Here is a 21651-nt window from a genome sequence, read left to right as displayed (position 1 = left end):
CTCCCATTCTTGTCTCCTTCCCCCAGTTTATTTATTTAAATCCTTACTTTAGGAATAGATGACTCAGCCAAGCACTGTGCTGTATCCCCAGCAAGAAAGTAGGGTAAGAATCTGGATGAAAATTGAAGTTCTTACTTAACTTTTTAAACTGTTAGTATTACGTTGATTAAGTTTGCTTGGGCTTAATTAGAAAAGAGTTTCTAATATTCAGACAGAGTATCAGGGGGTTAAATGACCAGGAAACCACTAATATCTTGGCAGGCAGCATATGGCTTGAAACAAGACCTCATGTCCCCAAAATCTTACCTTCAGTATGAAATCCCTAACAAAAAGTATGTGGTCATCAGAGAGCCCATCACTGCCGTTTTCCATCTGCTCCTATTATTGTTATTGTTACTGCTGTTACCACAGTGCCTAGGAACCACCTCAGGGAGCTTTCACAGAAGAGTCTTGTTTCCAGGAGTTGCTCCCAGAGAGGCTTTTTCCAGAAGTCAAATCTGATCAAAATGTTGTATGCAGTCACACATAACCATAGCCATCCTTTGGAAAAAAAGTAGTAATAGTACTACAGTGAAAGCTGAATTCCTTGTAAAAGAGAAGAGAATTCTAAACTTGATAGGAGAACTGCTTTGGCCCTTGCCCTGAATCCCTTCTGAGGTGCATGTTTATAATTCTTGGTTTCTGATATTTTAAGTATGGTGTTATTTCCTGAAGTATAAATCAAGAATTATCCTTCCATTATTATCTGATTAGCATTAAAGTTGATACAAAGCCAGACAGAGCAAAGAAAATTCAGAGATAAGGCTGTCACTCTGTCCCTAACTTATCTTATTGTACTAAAAATGGCACAAAAGAATAAATGAAAGATTGCATACTCACTTCAACTTCGAAATTCTTGGTTTTTTAAATATGTTTCAAATTCAGTTATTCAAAATTAGCTCCTTTTTCAATCCATTTAAAAAAGGAACATGGATCCTTATGGAAAACTTGCAGTCTTTAGTCCAGGATGCTGGGGGGGAGGTTTCAGTATTTTCTGCTGTTCCCTATTTACAAAATCATCCAAATCTTCATAGCTCAGAGACGAAACACACCAGAGGACACATTAACTTACCAAACTGTCACAATCAGCACTGAGACAGAACAGTAATTCAAACAGCTCTCTCCAGTACAGTTCATTTCCTCCACCATTACTATCCAACTGACTGGAACCTTCCAGCAAAATTGCCAGGACTTGCTATAACAATGGAATTTGACTAGTTTGTATCTTTAGGTTCCCCAGTGAAGAGTTAGAAGCTCCCAAATTATGAATGAAATTGGAATTAATGGAATCTTCTATCATTAAAAACAGTCACAGAAAAATAAGAACTTTAAAACTTTTTACTATGGAGAGGAGGAAACATTTTAACTTTCCTAAAATACCACCAGCAACCTACTTTTCCTAGGAATAGGAATCTTCCTGCATCAGTTTCTAGACAGACATAATTTTTCCTTGGTGTTAGTCAAATACCACACACACATCTGACAGTACATTTTGGAAGTAGTGAGTCCTAAAGATAGGTGTGAAATTTGAAGGGAAACGTAATGAGTAAAAGCAAGGAAGAAGGAGGAAAACAAAAGTGGGCTGAAGAATAAGGATTTCCACACCCCAGGTTTCAGGAGCCATTGTAAGTCTTTGTCATTGTTTCAGATTTAGAGGTCTGACAGGTCTACAGACATCTACTGTACCAAGGTACTGAACAATGACTCACAGATAACACAAGTCCGTGTGCCTTCTTTCTGTCAGCTTAAAGAAATGTCTCAAGAAATGTGTGTGCACCTTTAAGAACTCTTGTCTCTGCCATGTTCTGAAAATGGCTAAGCTTTGATATAACTGCATCTGTTTCAAAAGATTATTTTTAAGACAAAAATCTCTGCTGGAAAGAATCTGTTTTAGCTTGTTCTTTGTTTCACCTACATTTTGCTGGATATTATGATGTAGAAAGGCATAACTGTATATGATGTTCACAGAAAGAAAAATAGTAATGCAGCCAGTCCTCATCTTACCATAAAAATCTGGTAGTGCTGCTAAATAAAATTATTAATGGATGTGTGATGACTTCAGCGTTCATTACATAGCTCTTTTTTATTTCTAAAATTTATAAGCCTGTGATCCTTCAATGTGAAGAAATATCTTTATGACTGAGCAGGCACTGTGTGCTTTACTACTTCCTCTAATTATAACTAAAAAGCTTGAAATGTAACTTTCCACTTTTTAAAGTGAAGTTTAGGGCAACTAATCATCAAAATACTATGTGATTATTTAGATTAACAAAAGCAAAAAATCATATGTGAAAGGCAGCCTTTATGTTAATTCTCTCACTGTACTAAGCATCATTACTGTATTATATGTGATATCTAAAGAGTTTTCCTGTTCAGAGACCCTAGCTATACAAAATGCACTGCAGATTTTAACATTACACTTTGTTTTCAGAGCTTTAGGACCGACCGCTTCTCCTGACTATACCAATTTCTATTTTTTCAGCTGAGATTATTTGGAAAATATTTAGATCTGAACTTCTCAGGCTATCCAATAGATATTTTGCACAGCTTTCAAACTACTTTTCTTTTTTCACACACACTAAGTTTGTGATTTTTCCATACAGCCTTCATGCACTAAAACCCATCCAAAAACTGGGTATTTTTTTAGTACTAATAATTAGACATTCTGTTAACTTGAACAGTGCTATAATCATCAATGATGTTTCACAAAGGAGCAAGAAAAACCTCTAGAGATACTAATTTATGCTTTCTTATCACTTCTAGTTGTTAGTTATAAGGACTTTATGATTAAACTTTCCTTAAAAGTTTTTGTTTTTTTCTGTACTATTTTGTCCTCAGGGATTTATTGGTAATGTGCAGATGTTGGAGCAAGCTATGCTTTCAGCAGGCACTCACAAATATTTCTGAAGGCAGCACTTCTCAGTTTCCCTGTTCACCAGTCATGACCTGAGATGATCATGACAGCAATAGAAGACTGTCCTGACAACAGACAAATTTCTCTTCACCTGAAAAATGGTAGAGTGTTTTGTTCAAGTCATCTTCTGGAATGGACTTTCAGATAACCTTTCCTGGGACATGTTCCTTGTCAGGACATGAGTTGAGGCTGGTTTTGACAAACATCCAGAATCATGATACGTGTCAGGACTCTTGAGGCTGAATGTAGGCCAAGTTGATTCTGAGACACAAGAGCTCAAACACTAAAATTCAAAATTTATAAATGTCTTAGGTTTGTCTAAGTGAATTCAGAGTAAGTTCTAGTACTTTCTGATGTTTGAGAAGGGTTAAACATCTCTATAGATAAGGCGAAAATCAATTTTCAGACAAATTTTCTGGTAGCAAAGGTGGAGTACCTCTCATTTCAAATGTTGCATACAAAATGAAGTCCAGAATTTTATTTATTCCTTGTCATGCATTTGGAAAGATTGTGAGGATCACATCCTTCTCCCATTGGAAAATAAATCCACTAAAGTTCTTCATACTGTTTCCCCTAAGACTGTTTGCAAATCAGTACAGATTTCTCTCTGAAGATTTTAAATTCATTAAAAATAAATTCACTAAAATAAAGAGTTAATAGAACTTGTGAATTAAAAATCCATTCTGAAGTCTGTCATTGGAACATCCGGTACGAACATAATTTTCAATAAAAATATTAATTGTGGACTGGCTAAGAGACCCAATCTGAAAGACCCAAGTCCAAGAAAGGATGGCAACAGAAACAAGTGCCAGAAATCTTGCCTGTGGATTTCATTGTTTTAATAATATATATTAAAGGAATACAAAATACTGTAACTTTTTTCTTTTATTCTTAGATATATATGAAAAATATGGCAAAAAGGTGTATCTTCACCATAGCAACAGTTGTCTGCTGAATGACCAGACGCTGAGTTGCTTTTCATTTTCATGTTTACAACCCCATATCATTCTGTGATTCTGTGATTCTGGGATGATGACTAGTGAATATTTTGTTCATATGTAGGAAAGACAGATTAACCATCACAGGAATATTTGTGAATCATAGAATCATAGAATGGTTAGAGTTGGAAGGGACCTTAAAGATCATTGAGTTCCACCCCCCCTGCCATGGGCAGGGACACCTCCACTAGACCAGGTTGCTCAAAGCCCCATCCAGCCTGGCCTTAAACACCTCCAGGGATGGGGCATCCACAACCTCCCTGGGCAACCTGTTCCAATATATCACATAAGAGCTAATAACACTTGATCCAAATTACTTGCTGGGAATCTGAAGATCTGCAGACCTTTTGAGCAATGAACCAGCCCTCCTTCCAAGTCAGTGTGCTTTTCTCCTTACCGAGGGATGTAGTTAGTGTAGCATAAAATAATATTGTAGGTTTTTTCAAAGGAAAGGGAAGATACCATGTCTGCTGAACAGATTTATAGTTATGCAGATCATGTTAATGGTAACGATTATCTGTTTCATCGTTTGGGACATAAATTGCTTTCTGCAGAGAAGAGGAAGTCATACACCTCATTTCCTGCACAAAATTGAATTTGTCTAGGCATATTATGGGACTTTTTATTAGATGGCTGAAAAAGGGTAAAAAAAAAAGTAAAAATTTGCCTCCTTCTGATACACTAGGCTACACAGTTTGCCTGATTAAGTAGGACAAATTCCATTTAATGAAATTACAGTAATATTAAACAATGCTGCTCCACATGTAATAATTACTGACACTTTGACCAATATTGTTTGCAGCAGACTGATACATTAAGAGAAAATATGTCTAAATCATGCAGACTGCCACTGTCTGAATAATGCAAAGCTTCAATGCTACAGGCTGACCATGGCACACCAAAGAAACCTGTTTGATCTTTGGTAACCATCCCAACCAAGCTGGATTTTATGCCAGTATTTCTGTGAGTCTATGTCATAACTATATTTCATTGCCCTCATGACAACTCCGTTTCTTCCCTTCCTTTGCCAGTGCCAGTGCAAAAAGCAGGACACGAACCTTCTGATAATTACTATGAAGATTTTGGAATTTCCAGACATAAAACATCAGAGAACATTGCCTGTAAACTTGGCAGGCACCCAAAATACATAACAAGCTAAAACAAGTACCATAAAGAGTGCAAATGCTGTTTGCACATGTTTGGTAAAGCAGGAAGTTACAAAATAATCATCTTCAGCAAAATAGTTTCTAGCAATCCAAATCAGAGAGTGAAACTTGTCTTACTGGAAAAGGAAGGAGGAAGCAGTAGGATGAGGGGTGGTTTTTTAACGATTACATTTATTTTGGAAACAGAATGGAAAGAGAAAAGAAACCTTTTGAAACCTGGAGTCTGTGTGACAGAAAGTGAACTTGTCCATACATACACATACACAGACAGAAAACTCTTCTCTTCTCGAAAAGTTATTCCAAACCAATGACTGAATTTCAATACAAAAGGAGAAATTCGAGAAATTCACATTCTGAATAAAACACTACCTAGATATTATTTGTAACATATTTCCACTGAGTTATAGAGGCACTGCTCAGCTCTTGAGCTGAGATGCAGGACTTGCACCAGCATCAAGTCTTGAAGAGCCACATAAAACATGCAGTTTCCATTTTAATTTCTGCTCTAGGTGCAGAGTATCACAGGATTATTCTCCAGACAGAAGAATCTTTAGCATTAAACAAGGGTCTTTTAAAAGAAAACAACTTTTGATTCTCTGAATGTAGCCAGATGGCTAGCAGATAAAGCAATGGAAGTAAAGCCAAAGATGCATATTTTGAAATAGATCAGCTGATGAACAAATTTTCCCCAATTTCAATAGGCAGGACCCTGTGTTCAGCAGATCTCCACTTTCCTTTTAAAGCCAGTGGTTTTGTTATACCTGGACAGCATTTGAAAAATAATACATTCTGTTATTCTGATCTAGATGGAAGCTAAATGCAGGTATAGCAAGCGAATTACCCTGGGCTTACAGCGGTATAATTGTTAGCAGAATCTGGCTTCTTGTTTCTAGATATTTTAGTATTCTTTGAATATGACAGATAAGACAGTCTACTATACTTCAGCTGCTGTACATTTTTTTTCATTAGTCTCAATGACCTCCTTTTAAAATGAGTCCACTGATTGATTTGTATTCCACAGGGTGCTCATTACAGCTACCGTTAGTGTACAAAATCCCATGAACATAAAAAATTACCCTTAAAAATGGTAATTTCAAGATTTCATTAGAAGGTCTTTTTCACAGGTTGAAGTCAGTCAAGCAGTAAGTAATTAAGACAATTTACTGTAGCGTGACTGTATGTATTTCACCCTATATTCCCACAAGAAAAGCCATGGGAGACATCTACATTAAAATTTTCTTATGAAGGTTTCTTTTGTTTTCATACTATTTTGGAGATGGGACTGCAGAGAACATGATACTTTATTCTCCAGTCTGAGCATCCCCCAAGAGATTCACACTGGCAGTCCATTTGCGTTTGTGTTGATGCCTTCCCAGTATCTGGGCATCATCAGTATCACTTATAGCTAGCAATCCTGCTTAACAGAAGCCAAAGTCACTTCAGTCCAGGGCTGTGTTAGTTGTCCTTGGAGATTCTAGAGTACAGTTACGGGAGCCTTGCTTTGGTATTGGTTTTATTTTGTTCACCATTACCTGCCCTCACTGCCCACAGATGCCTCGACTCCTGCAGAGTGCTCTGTACAGATATTACATTCTCTTTATGTACAGATAAAGAAGATTAGATGAGGCCACAGTTTCATTTCCTTATAGTGACCAGAAAACAGAGAAGAAACCTAGGGAATATACTAAGTGTTGTATTAACCACTGCTGTAGGCTGTAAAGACTACAGACATTCCAGAGCTATGTTGATTAGTAATTAGCACAAAGCAGATGGGAAATCATGCTGTCTCCCCAGGAAGTTAATGCAAACTAGTTACAGTATTTATATGTTGTTGAGACTACCCTGCTAAAATGTGTTTTAAATAAATAGCAGAACTGGAATTATCTTGACATTTCAGTTAAAAATAGGTAAAACCAAATACTGAATTGGAAATTAGCTTCAAGTTTATTCTGCAAAGAGATCAGGAGTTCTCTATACTCATAAATGATCATTCTTGGGTTTAAATCTTATTTAATTTTTACAACGTGTTTTTAAAGGCATCTGCTTTAAATCTAGTTTTATTTGCCACTTCTTAAAAGGACTGAATCTGCTGTTCCTCACTACAGACCTTGAATGCAATTAATGAAAGATTCATTCTCAACTTGATTGGTACTCTGCTACCGTATATATCACAGCATGTTGAGTATTTTCTGTATTCAAAAGATTGGATGTTCAGAGAATTGCAATTAATTCTAAAGGCTAGGGATTTAGGTCTACTTTAGAAAGTTCTTTTGAGATAATCTCAGAAAAGCAGACAAGGAACACCCTTCTTTTTGTACCAATAGGGTTTCTCTCCACTATATCAATCCTAAGTATAGGTTTCACAGCAATGAGCGTGGAGAAACATGCCCAGACATGGTAAGGCTTTAGGTAAGCCCAGACATTTTGAGGTTGAGTCGTTGATTAATACATTTGCCTTTTCTGGGAAAAGAATAATGAGCAAAGATGCTCTTATGTGAGCATAACTTAAATGAGTAGTTTTTATACTGTTCCATGACTCAAATACCCAAATGCCCAAAGATATGAGAAATTGGAAGAGGGAATGAAATAATAAATTGATTTTTTAAACTTTGGAATATAAAGCTTTCTCAAATCTCATCCTCACCTGGAAAAAACAGTGAGTAAATAGGACGGCTGTGTTGGATAAAACCTTTGCTGTTTTGATACAAGCAACTTTTTGCATAATGAGCTATGGTTTAGGGACTACGAATCTTTACTACATACATGCAAATGTCTTCTAGGACTTGAAAAGAAATATAAATGTCCTCTGATACAGGAATCAAAAAAAGGCTTTAAAGTAATTTGTTCTAATAGACAGTGAACTTCCTAAATGATGTAATAATCATCTCCATCCACAGACCAGAATAAACTAGAACACAATTTCATGAACTGCATATTGTATACATAATGTACACAATAATTTCTGTTAACAGATTATTTCAAAGAGAATGATCAGAGTGATCCTGAACCCTCAGGGGACACCACCAGATACTATCAATCTATTAAGAAACACTTCGAGGAGAAAAAAAGTGGGTCATCATCTTTTGTGTCCTCCATTGAAGATGAGCAAAAGCCCCTGTTCTCTGGGATAGCTGATTACGCATCTGTAGCAGAGAAAACCACAGAGGTGGACTTCGAAGAAATGGTTCATGACACAGAAGAAATTCTTATTGACAAAAGAAGTAATTCTTGCAAAGGTAATCCAGCTGTTGCTATTTTGTAGACTTTGAGCAGACAACTTTTTAGTCTGATTACCAAAAATCATTTTCTGAATGGTTCTATTGATTCTTGACATATATTTACTTTTGTGTTTCCTGAAAGTTTAACAAGAAAAAATATTTTAGATAAAAAATTATTATTTCTCAAGAGGATGTATGTAGTTTAATACACTGGCTGTGGGACTGGACTACAGAACCTCCAAAAGGCTATTCCAGGCTTTGTTAATAAATCGCCTTGTAACTGAACTGCCTTAGGAAAGTCATTTAAACAAACTTAAAATTCTCAACTGGTACTGGACTTCATTGAGTGCCCACAGACGAAAACCCCACTCAAAGCAGTAAAGAATCTCTCAAAGGGTGTTTGGTATGCCAGGGTTGAGTGACAGTGAAAACTAGATGAGAGCTAGATAAATCTAGTGATGATTGCACACGCACAAAAAAAAATGTTTTCAGGTAACTAGTTTCACTCTGTGTGTTGACAAGGCACAAAGTAAAAATGAAATCATAATAGCTTGAAAGAATGCTATCCCATTTTGCTGCACGTTGGTTAAAAGAGTGCCACAGAACAAAAAATTACTTCCATAAGTTTCACAAGAATAAAGATTTGAGATTTATATAAGACAAATGATCAGAAACTATTAAGCAATCTCAATTACTTTTACATAGAGCTAAATCACATGATTAAAATTACATGTAATATACTAAAATATTAATTTTTTTGGTGATGTGAAGGGAAATTAATGAAAAGCCCCAGATTAATATACAATTTAAATATTGGCTGAAAGTTTGTTTGTAATTGTTTCAGTCTGAAGGGAAGAATTAAATATTTACTGTTTAAAACTGTTTTCCTTAGTAGTTTGTTTCCATTGAGGCAATTTAACTATTTAACCATCTTTCAATAAACTTTAGGCTTCTAGGATATAATTTTAAATGAACCTAATGATTAATCAGGCCAAACAATGTATTTTTTACATCTAAAAGGTATGAATCTGTAAAGTCTGGTCTCCTAAGGTTAAGGCTATATAAATCTGCACTACATAAACTTGTTGCATACGTATCGCAATTTGAAAGCTTACCTTTCCCTAACCAATAGCCAGAAATGTGTCCTTGCAGCTATAGCAACATTTTCCAAGGCAACCTATTCCAGATTTTATTTGAGTTAAATTTAGCATGTCTAAAGGTTACATATTTTGATTAAGACCACATTCTTTTTTTCCACTTTGTAATCTAGCACTTCTGGTAATGTGTGTGAAAGCTCATTACCTTTCTTGCAACTTTCATAAATACTTCAAGGCTAATGAAATAATATCAGCTTTGATTTATATATGTTTTAAACTAAATTCTTACTCCTGTTATTAATTAGAGATTGATTAGAACTTACCATAAAAGTGGTTATAAACATAATGAAATTTTGAAATAAACTCTGCTTGTGCGTATGTATGTTTATAATACATACCTCATATAGTATGGTAACTTAAAAATCTTGAATACAACTGCACTTGTATAAAGCTACTCCAATTCGTTACCATGTGACTGATACATATTTAATTATCTTTAGTTGTGTTTTAAGCTTTGGTCATTACTGTTGATGAACGGAAAGACTATTAATATTGTATTACATAATGTGACAGAAACTGCATAAACTTCTCTCTCTTATAATCCTAAAATGCAACTTTTAACATTAAAACATACGGCTCTTTTGAGAAGACCTGATAATTTTTCTGTAGCTAGTAATCTATATATTGCAGGAAAATGCTATTTTCTAATATCCCTTAGTCATTATTTGTGCTATTAGACTCATTCTTGAATTGTTCAAGTGAACCTAGTTATACGTTGATTTATTTCTCAGTCTAGGATTCTTCAAGCCCTGGAAGACCATAATTGGTTATAAAGTTGTAACTGCTGTTGGGTTTTTCTGGGGTTACTTATGTATGTGGAATTACCTGAAAAGACACTTAGAAGAGTACAATACCGTATCTGGTAGTGTATTAACTTGCTTATAGTGTATGAACTTATTTTGTAACTTGAGTGCCAATTAATTTGCTTTGTCACAAATTAAATGTTTATTATAATAGTCTACAAATACATATTCTAGGACAAAAACGAGCTGTGATTTCCCTGGACACTGAAATGTGAATCCACAGCATTGAAAAATATGTGATTTTATTAAATGGTTTATTGTGTAAAATAACCAACAGCTTGGTTTTTACAGGACATTAAAAAGCAGTGAAACGTACGACCTGTATATTTAGTTTCTATTCCTGAAATTCACTGCTTAAAAGAAAGTCCACTGGATTTACAACATCCATTGCACCCACATGCATAGCTTAAAATTTTACCCCTGAATTTGTCACATTCTGCTCCCTTCACCTTGCTCAGACCTTTCCAACTCCCTTGCACACTGCAAATTGTGCCATGTGTCCCTGATAAAACCAACTTACATGCTTCTGTGACACCATTTGCCTTTTTCCTTCTGCTGGCTTAAGTGGCTGAGAAACTGAACAGGTTTTAAGTTTTTATGTAGCCAAGAAGAAATCTTTCCTCTTCCCCCTGTCCAGCACATAAAATCAGTCATAGGTCATGTCACATGAAATTCAAGCACTCTCCGTAGCTCCAGGAAACCTACTACCACCTGCTAACCAAAGATCAGATAATGCAGCAAGCACCTTTCTCTGATTAAAAAAAAAAAAAAAAAGAAAAAAAAAAGATAAGAAAGTCTCCTCCTCCACTCGGAGTCATGTAGTGAGAGCTCCCCTTCCTGGCTAAATCGACTTGAAACACTAAATCTGAGCAGGATTTTTTTTTTTAATTTCTTTACTTAGAGCAACACTGCTAAAAGATGTGTTTCAAAAGGATTAGCTAATAGCATTTGGACAAGCCTCTCACATGTCACCCACGCTGTGTTTTTTTCTCTTTTCTTTGAAACATGGCTCTGGCTGCTATGGTTGCTTAGAAAAAATTCACAAGTGTGAAATTAATGTAACCTATGCTGAGTTACCAGCATTCAGTGCCAGGAGAAGTGTTAGGAGCAGCTCTGAGCAAACCATTCAGGGACTACTGGGGGATGCGGGATTCAACTCCTACGGCTCATACAACAGAGGCTGATGCCTTATAAGCAGTCAAGGGTTTTGTCCAGCTGTACGTTGAAGCGGCAGCCTGAACGCAGTAAGAACTTTTAATACATTCTGTAACTTCATGTAGTTAAATAATTACAAACAGAACCCTAATGGGAATGGTATTGAGCAGGTGTTAAAGTTCTAACAGCCTTTTTTATCACAGCAGAGGAGAATCTGAGTGGTACTGAGCAATTTTTGACTGTTTGCATGACAACAGATTCACACAAAGGCTTGGCAGGGAGGAGGGTGTAGATGTAGAAAAAGCACTGTTCAACCTAAGCATGTCACCTGTAGGCTCTGCAAAGCTCACAGCAAGATCTGCATTCTCTATCTGCTAAGGATATGTGCAACTAGTATATCCCATGACAAATGATTTGTAAACTTTCACCAGCTTGGTGATCAGGAGAAGCAGCCTGGAGCCAAGTACGTAAACTAATTAATAAATCCACAGAGGTGAAAATTAAGGAAATTGAAAGAGGAAAGAGAAATAGCTCAAACAAGAAATCCAAGCAAAAGGAAGGAGTGCCCATAAGTTCTGTTTGGGTTGTAAGGCACAGTGTTTGATCACAGAGATCCAAGAATTGGGAAGGACAAGAGAGGAATTTGGGCACAGCAGGTACAGGGTGAGACCTGGAGTGGTCATCATAATTTTTTTTACAAAGGGCTGGAGATAAAGAAATAAATATAAAAGACTCATATAAAGAGGGTTTTTAAATATTTTATATATTGTATATACAATATATAAAGATTAAAAGGGTAACTAAATTCAGCAAGATAGCTGAAACTCTGCAGTAAGATCCTAATAATGTAACTGGGCTTTTTTTGGTTTGAAATAAATTTATTTTCTCTACCTTAATCCAAAATTTTATATGTAGTTCAAACAGAAAGAAAAAGAAAAAAAATCATTATTATTTACCACTTACCATCACTTCATTTAATATTAAAGTGATCTCTGAATGACCCAGCAAAGCTGAATTTTTCATTCTTTTAGGAGTCACAAATTATTAAACAAAATGAACTGGCACCTTTCACCCCACAGTACTGTAAGAGTCTCTGAGATATGCTTTACACAACGACGGGTTGGGTTGGAGACCAGTGATGTTAAAAGCTACATCAACAAAAATAAATTTCCTCTTTGAAAATAATAACGAGTATCCTTTTGCAAGCAGTATGAGCTGCGTTAAATGGTCTCTGTCTCAGAGAAAACATATTACCCTTGCTAAGAGAAGCAGCATTACAATTATTGGCAAGAAAGGCAGCTAGCTGAGGTCTGGCAACTTTCTCTAGAAAGAAAACTCCCATGCACTGTAATGCGTGCCCAGTGCTGTAAATGCAATGCAGCGAGTCCTCCTTTTACACCAACAAGCTAAACAGTAAATACACTTCAATAGCACATTCAAGGTCAAGAAAAAGCTCTAAGCGAGGTCTCTGAAACACATAACCAAAGACATTCAAGTAAATCATTTAATTCATTTAGGTTATAACAAATATTTCTAATTTCAATGAATAACGAATTGCTAAAAAAAAGCACGTTGAGAAAATTGGGGATTCATTGGCAAAATAATAAACAGAAAAATAAAAAAAATAGGAGTCATTCAGTGGCAGAACTCTGATGATGCTGACTAGACAAAGCTGCTTTTTTATCTACGGCTTCATAATGTTAGCATGGATGTGACCACTTTTATCTTTCCTTAAATAGTAGTAAGGAACAAAGGGAGTTGTTCAGGCAGTATGGCAATGTGCCGGTTTGATTTTCAAGATTTTGAGAAACATGAGTAAGTGGGATGCTTGAGGGCTGCCAACCCCTCCCTAACGGCGTGCATATAAACCTATACTTTTGTATGTTTTGTTTTTCATCAGATATCACTGATAAAAGAAACTGGGAGCAGGAGAACATCCAGGAGTACCAGGACTCCCCAGTTCAGTCAGCGTTACCCCATGTTACGTGGGGGATCTGTGAAACTGAAAGTGACTTTATATATGGGGAAGTGGAGAATCGATTAGATTTACTTCAAGAACAACTCAACAGGTAAAAACAGAGATATGACCAGAAAAAATATATATGTGAAAGAGTACACAACACAACTGATACTAATGACCCTACAGGAGGAATGAATTTATGCAGGAAGTTTACAAAAGAATTCAGATTTTCAGAAGCTCAAAAGTACAAAAATATGCCTGATGGGAATGTCACTTTGCTGTCTATATGTATTCTGAGGAGCCTAAATATCACCTAAGATTAACCTACCAGATTATTGAAAAACTCGGTTCTGGGTACAAAATTTTTAATTCATTGCCAGGATATTCATGTCACGTACCTCTCGGTACCCACATTAGCTACTCTGAATTGCCTTGCAGAATAACCTTTCTCTTCAATTGACTATTTAGGAACCAGCTTTTTAACCAAGAAGCTGTACTGAGGCACCTAAACTTGTTAAACTTAAATCTCACCTCACCCAGAATGCTGTTCCTAGACATTTACATGTCCACAAAATGGCAATTTTCAGTATCTTCAAGGTTTGAAAAAATTTTCTTTCCTGGAGACCCAAAGTAAACCAGCTGTCTTCCTTTAAAAAAGTACTGCAGACAAATTCCCTTTTTGATGCATTAATTTATTTTGCAACTGTCTATAATAAGTAAGACATGGGAGAATGCAAAGGCAAAATACTTATACCTGTTACAATAGAAAACAGATGCTTGCTTTATCAGAATCCATTATTACCTTTGCTTAGTAAAATATTCTTCCTTCTCTCTTTTGCTCTCTGATATACTATTCTTTGCTGGCAGCTGAGCAGCATAGCTTAGAGCATCTTAAAAATATGGTTACAGAATTTTGATCCATCCTACGCTATAATTTACCATGTAATTTCGCTTAATTTTAAATTGCCCTATGCTCAGGTCTGTGGCTTTTTTATTATTTTCACTCTGCATTCCATTCGCTTTCATTACTTTCAATATTTTTCCACGACAAATACTATGACACGCACTCAGCCCTAATTATACTTTAGTACCTCTTCATTGGCATTCTGAGCTGTATATTTTAGCAATCAGTTTAAAGCCAGGTTAAGTGCATATTGCTCCATTCATCTACCATAAGCCAATCAAACCATAGTATTTTTCATTTCTGAATACTATATGGTACATTAAAAAGACATTTTTAACATGTAAGCCGAAATTGCTGTAATTTCTAATTGCAGTAACGTCAAGTTAACAATCTAAGTAACTGTAAATGTCACATAACTAAACAGCTGCGTGTTCCCCACCAACAGTGTGAAGTCTTCCAGTTACATTTCTTTTCCTGAAATCTTAAGCTTTTGAAACTGAAGTTATATCTTAAATTTACCCATAGTTTTATCAACTTCTCATGCAAGTTCTCAGTATTTTCTTGAGTGAGAAAATACATTGTTGCTGATAAACTAAGATTTAAATTGTTATGGATTTTATTAAACCGTTTTATTTTTTAACTCTTCTCATGTTTTTAAAGCTTTTGATGCTTTCAGGATTTTGGGCCTTGCTGGGTCTTCTACGAATGTAACAGACAATATTCTTCCCTGCTTATGTCAGATCTGACATGCTGGACTAAAAAGCATGGTCACTTCTTCCTGAACTTTTCCTTGCCAAGTCAGAGGCTTGGCATAACACTCAAGTTATTAAATGGATATAGAAGGCTGGAAAGCCACTGCACGAGGAGTATGTCCATAGAGCTATCTCTGTTTCTCTTTAAGCAATTGCAATTTCATGGAGACTGTTAAAAGTTCAGGTTTAGCAGATGGAAGTTCTCCGGATGGTGGCATCAGCATCACGCTTGTGTGAGATCAGCACATTTGCAAGTAGCAAAGAACCCAGGGAAGCTGAACAAGAGAACAAGTTGGGCATGACTGACTGTAACATCCAGGTTAGGGCCTTTCTGTATGAGCTGACACCACAAAACCAGCTTCTCCCAATAAAGGAAGAAATAGCGTCCTAAATATCCTTTGGGTATACCTTTTGGATTAATTTCATAGATGCTTTTATAAATAAATTGCACAGGCAATGGACAACTCCAACATGATAAAAAAAAAATATCAGTGAAGCACCCGGTGAAAGCAAAAATCTGTCAGCACAGGCTCAGTTCTGGTGCCGCAGGGAGCCCAAGCAGTAACTTTCACAACATTAAAGGCTGCTGACAAAGATTTGTTTACTCTGTCAGAAGATGAGTTGCAATAGAGAGGGCTGTATATCTGTATTACAGTCTGTCGTAGCGTGTTCTGTAGCCTTCCAGCAGCTGGGGAGGCACAACAGGCATTACCTAGTGCTGAGTGTTTCATGCATCTTGGCAAGACTGTTTGAAAATCATTTCAGTGCTATGGAATTGTAAGCATGAACAACATAAGCAGCTCAAATATTTCAGAAGTATATGCAAATTTATGAAAAAGGGAAAAAAGGAAAAAAGGTACTAAATTTGAACATCAGAAATGTTGACATTAATTCTGAGGCCGGAATAAGTCTAAATAAATTTTCACAGTGAGGAGACTTGGACTGTTGGTTTTGTTTAATGATCTTGAAATCATCTTTCATTTTCTAACTGAGGAAAAACACAAATGGAGTTTTTTGCTCATTTCAGTGCATTGTATTAGCATTGGGAATGTCAAAATTAATTGTCAGATATATCAGAAATAGTGTCCCATCCTCAGCCAGTATAAATCAATTTAGTTAGTATGAAGAGAGTACATTTATTCCAGTTAATTTCAACCAAAAACCTGGTTCCCCGTGTTCCTTTTTGTTGCAAACATAAGGAACAGTAATGAACTCATTCTTAATATAGCAAAAAGATCAGAGACAAGCATGCAGATATGTTCTGCAAAGGAAAGGGAGAGCCAGCAAGCTTTGGAAGGGCTCAGTACTCCCCCTTCTGTTCTTTCCTATTTAAGCCATGGTCATGTCATAGCAAGCTATAGTTTGCTTTATTAATATGTGGCAGGTCCCTCTTGAATGCATCTGTAATCACTATGTTAAAATATACCTATTCCTGACCATGAGCTAACTATTTGTGTTGCTTCTCCAGGCTTGAGTCCCAAATGACTGCTGATATCCAGACCATCCTGCAGCTTCTGCAAAGGCAGTCAGCGCTCATTCCACCTGCCTACAGCATGGTGACCGCAGGTGCAGAGTATCAGCAGCCAGCAATCCGGGTGATACAAAAGCTTCAGCCTGCAGCATCAATTAAAACAGACAGAAGTTTCAGTCCTTCATCTCAGGTATGCACATGTCCAGTAAGATCAGAGGAGGTTTGCTAATCTTTTTAGCTTATGATGGAAGAAATGCATACCAATCTAGGTGATTGTTCATTAGTTTAAGGGCAAAATTTGCTGATTTTCAAATTTTTTGGGGATTTCTGGAGTTTAGCAACTTGGGCAGAAATGTGGCATATTATTTCCAAACAGGCTGCTGCATGTCTAGGAATCCCAAATCAGTCACGTAGCATACGATTAGTAAATCCAGCGTGTTTGGCTGTGTCAGATTACTCTGCATATGCTGGAACACGTATGGGCACAGTAAGTCCAACGTTGGCATTCAGTAGGAATCAGTTCACATGCATAAAGATTTTCAGGCCAGCAAACGGAGCAGAAGTTTTCAGAAGTGTAAACCCACTATGCGTATACCTGCACTAAACGTATACATCTATCTCTGAACAGAAATACAGCCACCCTCTGCAAACATCAGCAGGACATTTCACACAAATTCCAAGTTTAAAAATGAAGAACTCAGTGCTGAGAGAGTGGAATCTAAATTATTATAATGTTCAGAATGATGCAATTCCAGAGTTATGTTCTGAAAAAAACCTGCAAATTCAAGAATGTTGAAATCCATACTCTTAGATAGGGTCTCAAGAATATTCAGTCCAGAAAGAGATGTTCATATGTGTATCTTGATGTCATATGAGCAAGTCTGAGGAGCGGACAAGATATCCAGGCTTCTACAATTAATCAACAGAATTGCATTTAATTACATTAAATCAAATGCTGTAACATGTAAAAATATTTCCATACACTGCTTAATTTTCAAATGTGGTTTTCCAGCAACCATCTGAATGTGCTAATTTTGAGCAGAACAAGAGCCTGGAAAAGAACGATTTAATTATTACCATCTTGTTTCTTCTCCTCCCTTCCAGTGTCCTGAATTTCTAGACCTTGAAAAATCGAAACTTAAATCCAAAGAATCCCTCTCAAGTGGAGTGCATCTTAACACAGCCTCAGAAGACAACCTGGCTTCTTTTTTAGAGCAAGAACATGACCGGTCTGCAGAGCATCCTCCACAGCGTTGTAAAACTTATCTCCAGCCAATTAGGCACCCTTCCTTGCCAGAATCTTCACTAAGCACTGTAGGAATTTTGAGTCTTCATAGGCATGTTTCTGATCCTGGTCTTCCTGGGAAATAATACTTTTATACTATTACTTCACATAAAAATGTAAGTGCTTTTAATGGCTGTTTTTCCTTTTTTTTTTTTTTTTTTTGTATTTAAATCCTCTATACTTGACTCAGGGGCTACAAGGAATATACCATTATATGCAAAAGTACTGTATATTTTCCTAAATCTGAAGCTTGTAAGGTAAAGTTGAGCAGTTCTGATGTAAATATATATATATACACACACACTAACTGTATGTTCCAAATGTAAAACTGCCAGCATTCTCAAGGCACCTTATATTTTTATTTTTTTTAAAAATAACATGCATGTTCTGAAATTACAGTTTACGTTGCATGGAGATTACCATTTACTGCTGTCATGGAAATAGTATTTTATTGTAGATATGTCTTCAGAGCAAATAGGAGACCAATAACAATAATTCACATAGAAAAAACTCCTAAATGACCAAGCTAAAATTCAAGTGAAATCTTCTTATAGCTCACTTTTAAAAATTGATTTATCTTTCTTGTAGTGAGCTTTTTATAATAAATCACAATGACTCTGAATCTAGAGAAAGAATAAGGTAACCAAGTCTTCTGGGTCTGAAACAATTAGGACAAAGAAACCAGCCTCCTTCCAAACCAACTGAAGTAGGGCAGGATTTTAACAGACAGGAAAACTCTGCCACATGCTGGAAAGTATCACCACGGGTCGCATCCGCAAAACTGCACATAATTTGTTTCCACTATGGTTGTTTTTTTTTAAAATAAAAAAAAGCATCATAGAAGTTAGCTGTCATGAGCAGGCAGGTACTCTTCATCTGTCACACAAACATAATCAAATGCAATAAATCTAATTTCTATATAATACAGAAGACTGTGTTCCTTTTGTTCATTATAAATTATAAACAATCTATTTAATTAAAAAATACTTTACACATTTTTGTTTTATAATTATTAGGGTGGTTGTTTGCAGTTATCTGTTTTTACTGACTGCCCCCTCTGCAATGATCCTAGATAGGGTATATATGTATGCGGACACACTCATACACCATGCACGCATTCCTGTATGCGTGCATGTGTGTATTCTGTATATGTACATATGTGTGTATGTATGTGTGTATATATTTATATACACACATACACATAAGTGTGTGTATATACCTACACTTACATGTAGGAGTACAGATATAAAGATATATATATGTATATATGTAAAATCACCTTCAGGAACAATTGTAAACTTTCTTATTACAAAACGAGTAAGCTTAGCTTGTGTCCAAAGCTGACTACATTAGAATAAAATTATTTAAGGTCCGTAGGCTTTAAATACAGTATGTACTGTATGTGCATAATGCTTTGTGAATACTTAGATTTAATTTTATTAAAATATTATTCTGCTTCAAATGTTGTGTTTATTTCAGAAGGAACTGACCTTTTTATTACTGTTTTTAAGTACTTTAAAATGCTCACACTATTTTCTAATCTTAAAGCTTTAATGTGAAATCCTCTAGGAAAAGAACTGGTTTCAGAGAACTGTGTAAAGCAGTTAGTGGGGGAGCAGTTAAATTTTAACTAAAACCAAATTAAACCCTCCGTTCTGAACCAGTGCTACAGAGTAATGCAATAGTGGTTGACCCTCACATTAATAGGCACATATTTTGTATGTTGGGGTCAGAATGACACATAACACTTTTAGTCGTACACAGCCAGCGGAGAGACCCAAGGTGGCTGAATCTTCCCTCATTTAAAATTAGTGGGAGTGTTCAGCTACTCAGCAAGTCTCTGCGTTACCTTTGCATAGAAAGATACAAAAATCAATTAACTGAATACCTTTGTAAGTGAAAAGACAAACCAACTCTTCCCATACAAGATCATGTTTTCTTCTGCCTCATGCTGCTGTTGATTATTGAAAGGTCCAAATGCTACAACAGGGTGACCGCTCTTACTTCTACGACGATGACAGGAGGTCTGCACTGTTTAGTGCCTTCAGGATCAGATCCCAGGTGACAGCATCATTGGGCCAGTCAGAATCCCTGCCTGCACACACTCCATTGAAACAGGAGCGCTTAACAACAGAGTGAAATAGCTTCTGCTTTTTTTTTTTCTTTTTTAAATAGCAAGCGTTAAGAACTTCTGCTCTATCTCAGTCTAGTAACTAATATTAATGTCTGTTACAAAGAACAAGCTAGCACATTTTCTAAAAAAGTATTTGTGGTTATGCTACATTTTAAAAAGTGGTATAAATTAAAAATAAAATTAATGAAAAAAGTATAATGCATGATCGTTGCTTTACAAAATGCCTTTCATCATTTGGTATTTCACATTAATGCAAAGAGACTGATCAAAACAGGCGGACTGGGAAAGGAGTGTTGGGGAAGAGGAAAAGCAACAACTGTTTCAGCCCAAGCGAAGGAAAAGCTCCATCCCTTACTTCTTTTCTTGGCTCAAAGAGGCTTTGCTCCTTCCCTTCTCTCTGTCTGTATTTATCAAGAAGAAAAATCTCAAATGGGGGCAACTAAGGGAGACTTTGCAAAGTAATGGAGATTCTAAGCTCCCTAGACATCTGCCAGTGAATGAAGAAACAAAACATGAAAGATGACAACTTGGTTGGCAACGCTCTAGCTGTCCCTTCCCTGACAAAGAAAGATCTGCCTGCTCAAATATCTTCTTCTCTTGTTGAGCTAGTGAAGCACATGAAGACCCACTGCCTCGAGCTTTTTTCTTTTAGAGACAGGTACAAAGAATTGTTTCTGGAAATGTGTTAATTTTCTAAACAGCAAACATTCTCTTATTTTTGGTCTTGGTTTTTGCGGGGCAGGGCTCCCCTTAAGCCCACTCTGTTTCTGACTTGATAGAAATGGGTCTGTGTTATCCAAATCAAGCTGGGAATAATGTCTGCATTCCGTAGCCCCACATCGCAATACAAAGCTGTAACGTATCCATAGAGGCTTTCAGGACTTTAGGAGATGTTTTGCTGAGGAACACTCATCCTGGCTATCTACATTTTAAACTTGTGGCTAAAAATATGTATAAATGATAAGCTATAGATACAGACAAGTATCTCAGAAATTCAAGAACAGCTAATGTAGCTGAAGTATCGCAGCAATTGGGACAATCACTCCAAAAGTGAGCAGTGTGATGGTACAAATCAGCAGAGCTCTTCATGAAGTTCATTAGCTTCTACCAGCTATGGGTCTAGTTCAATGTTTAAAGCAGACAATAGATTGTGATGTATTGTGATGCATTTTTTCACTCAGACAGGCTTTTAGAACAGGGTAATGCCATTCTTTCAGCCTACTTGAAACCAAGCCATTAAAAAAGTTTTAGTAAAATGTAGGATATCCATAAGAGCTCAAGAATAAGCCTCATAGACAGAAGTAAACAGTAGATACAAAAATTTAGTATTTTACATCCTAATCCCTCACAGAAAGTTAGTGAAGACATGAAACAAACCTAATAACTGCAGCTCAAACATTAGCATTTAATAATTAGCATTTATTAACTAGCATTTTGAAACCTCTAGCTGTCAGGTATTTCCACGAATGAGAATGTGGTGGCCTGGCAGATGAGACATATGAACTCACACAGCAAGTGTTACGTTCCAGGAGAGAGCTGGCAGCCAAGCAACCAGCCACCTCTCTTCACATCTGATTCTTAATCTTCTGTTTCACCGAGATCAACACTTTTGAGGCTCAGCACCCATAGATCCAAGCTCCTCTGAGAAGGAAGCCATGATTGCCACTGAGCCCTGGGACCACACAGGCTGTACAT

General features: G+C 36.4%; 1 protein-coding gene across 1 annotated transcript in view; it reads left to right on the top strand.

Annotated features, from left to right (window-relative positions):
* KCNH7 (potassium voltage-gated channel subfamily H member 7) overlaps positions 1–17908 on the top strand; it is a 240023-nt gene extending 222115 nt beyond the window's left edge. Inside the window, exons 13-16 of the mRNA XM_074146078.1 lie at positions 8102–8353; positions 13351–13519; positions 16535–16727; positions 17642–17908. Of these exons, the coding sequence (XP_074002179.1) occupies positions 8102–8353; positions 13351–13519; positions 16535–16727; positions 17642–17908 (881 nt within the window). The remainder of the gene's footprint in view (positions 1–8101; positions 8354–13350; positions 13520–16534; positions 16728–17641) is intronic.
* The last annotated feature ends 3743 nt before the right edge of the window (positions 17909–21651 follow it).

This window comes from Numenius arquata, chromosome 3 (genome assembly GCF_964106895.1).
Source record: "Numenius arquata chromosome 3, bNumArq3.hap1.1, whole genome shotgun sequence".
Classification (NCBI taxonomy): domain Eukaryota; kingdom Metazoa; phylum Chordata; class Aves; order Charadriiformes; family Scolopacidae; genus Numenius; species Numenius arquata.
Note: the sequence above shows the minus strand (reverse complement) of the source record. Positions and strands in the feature narration are given on the sequence as shown.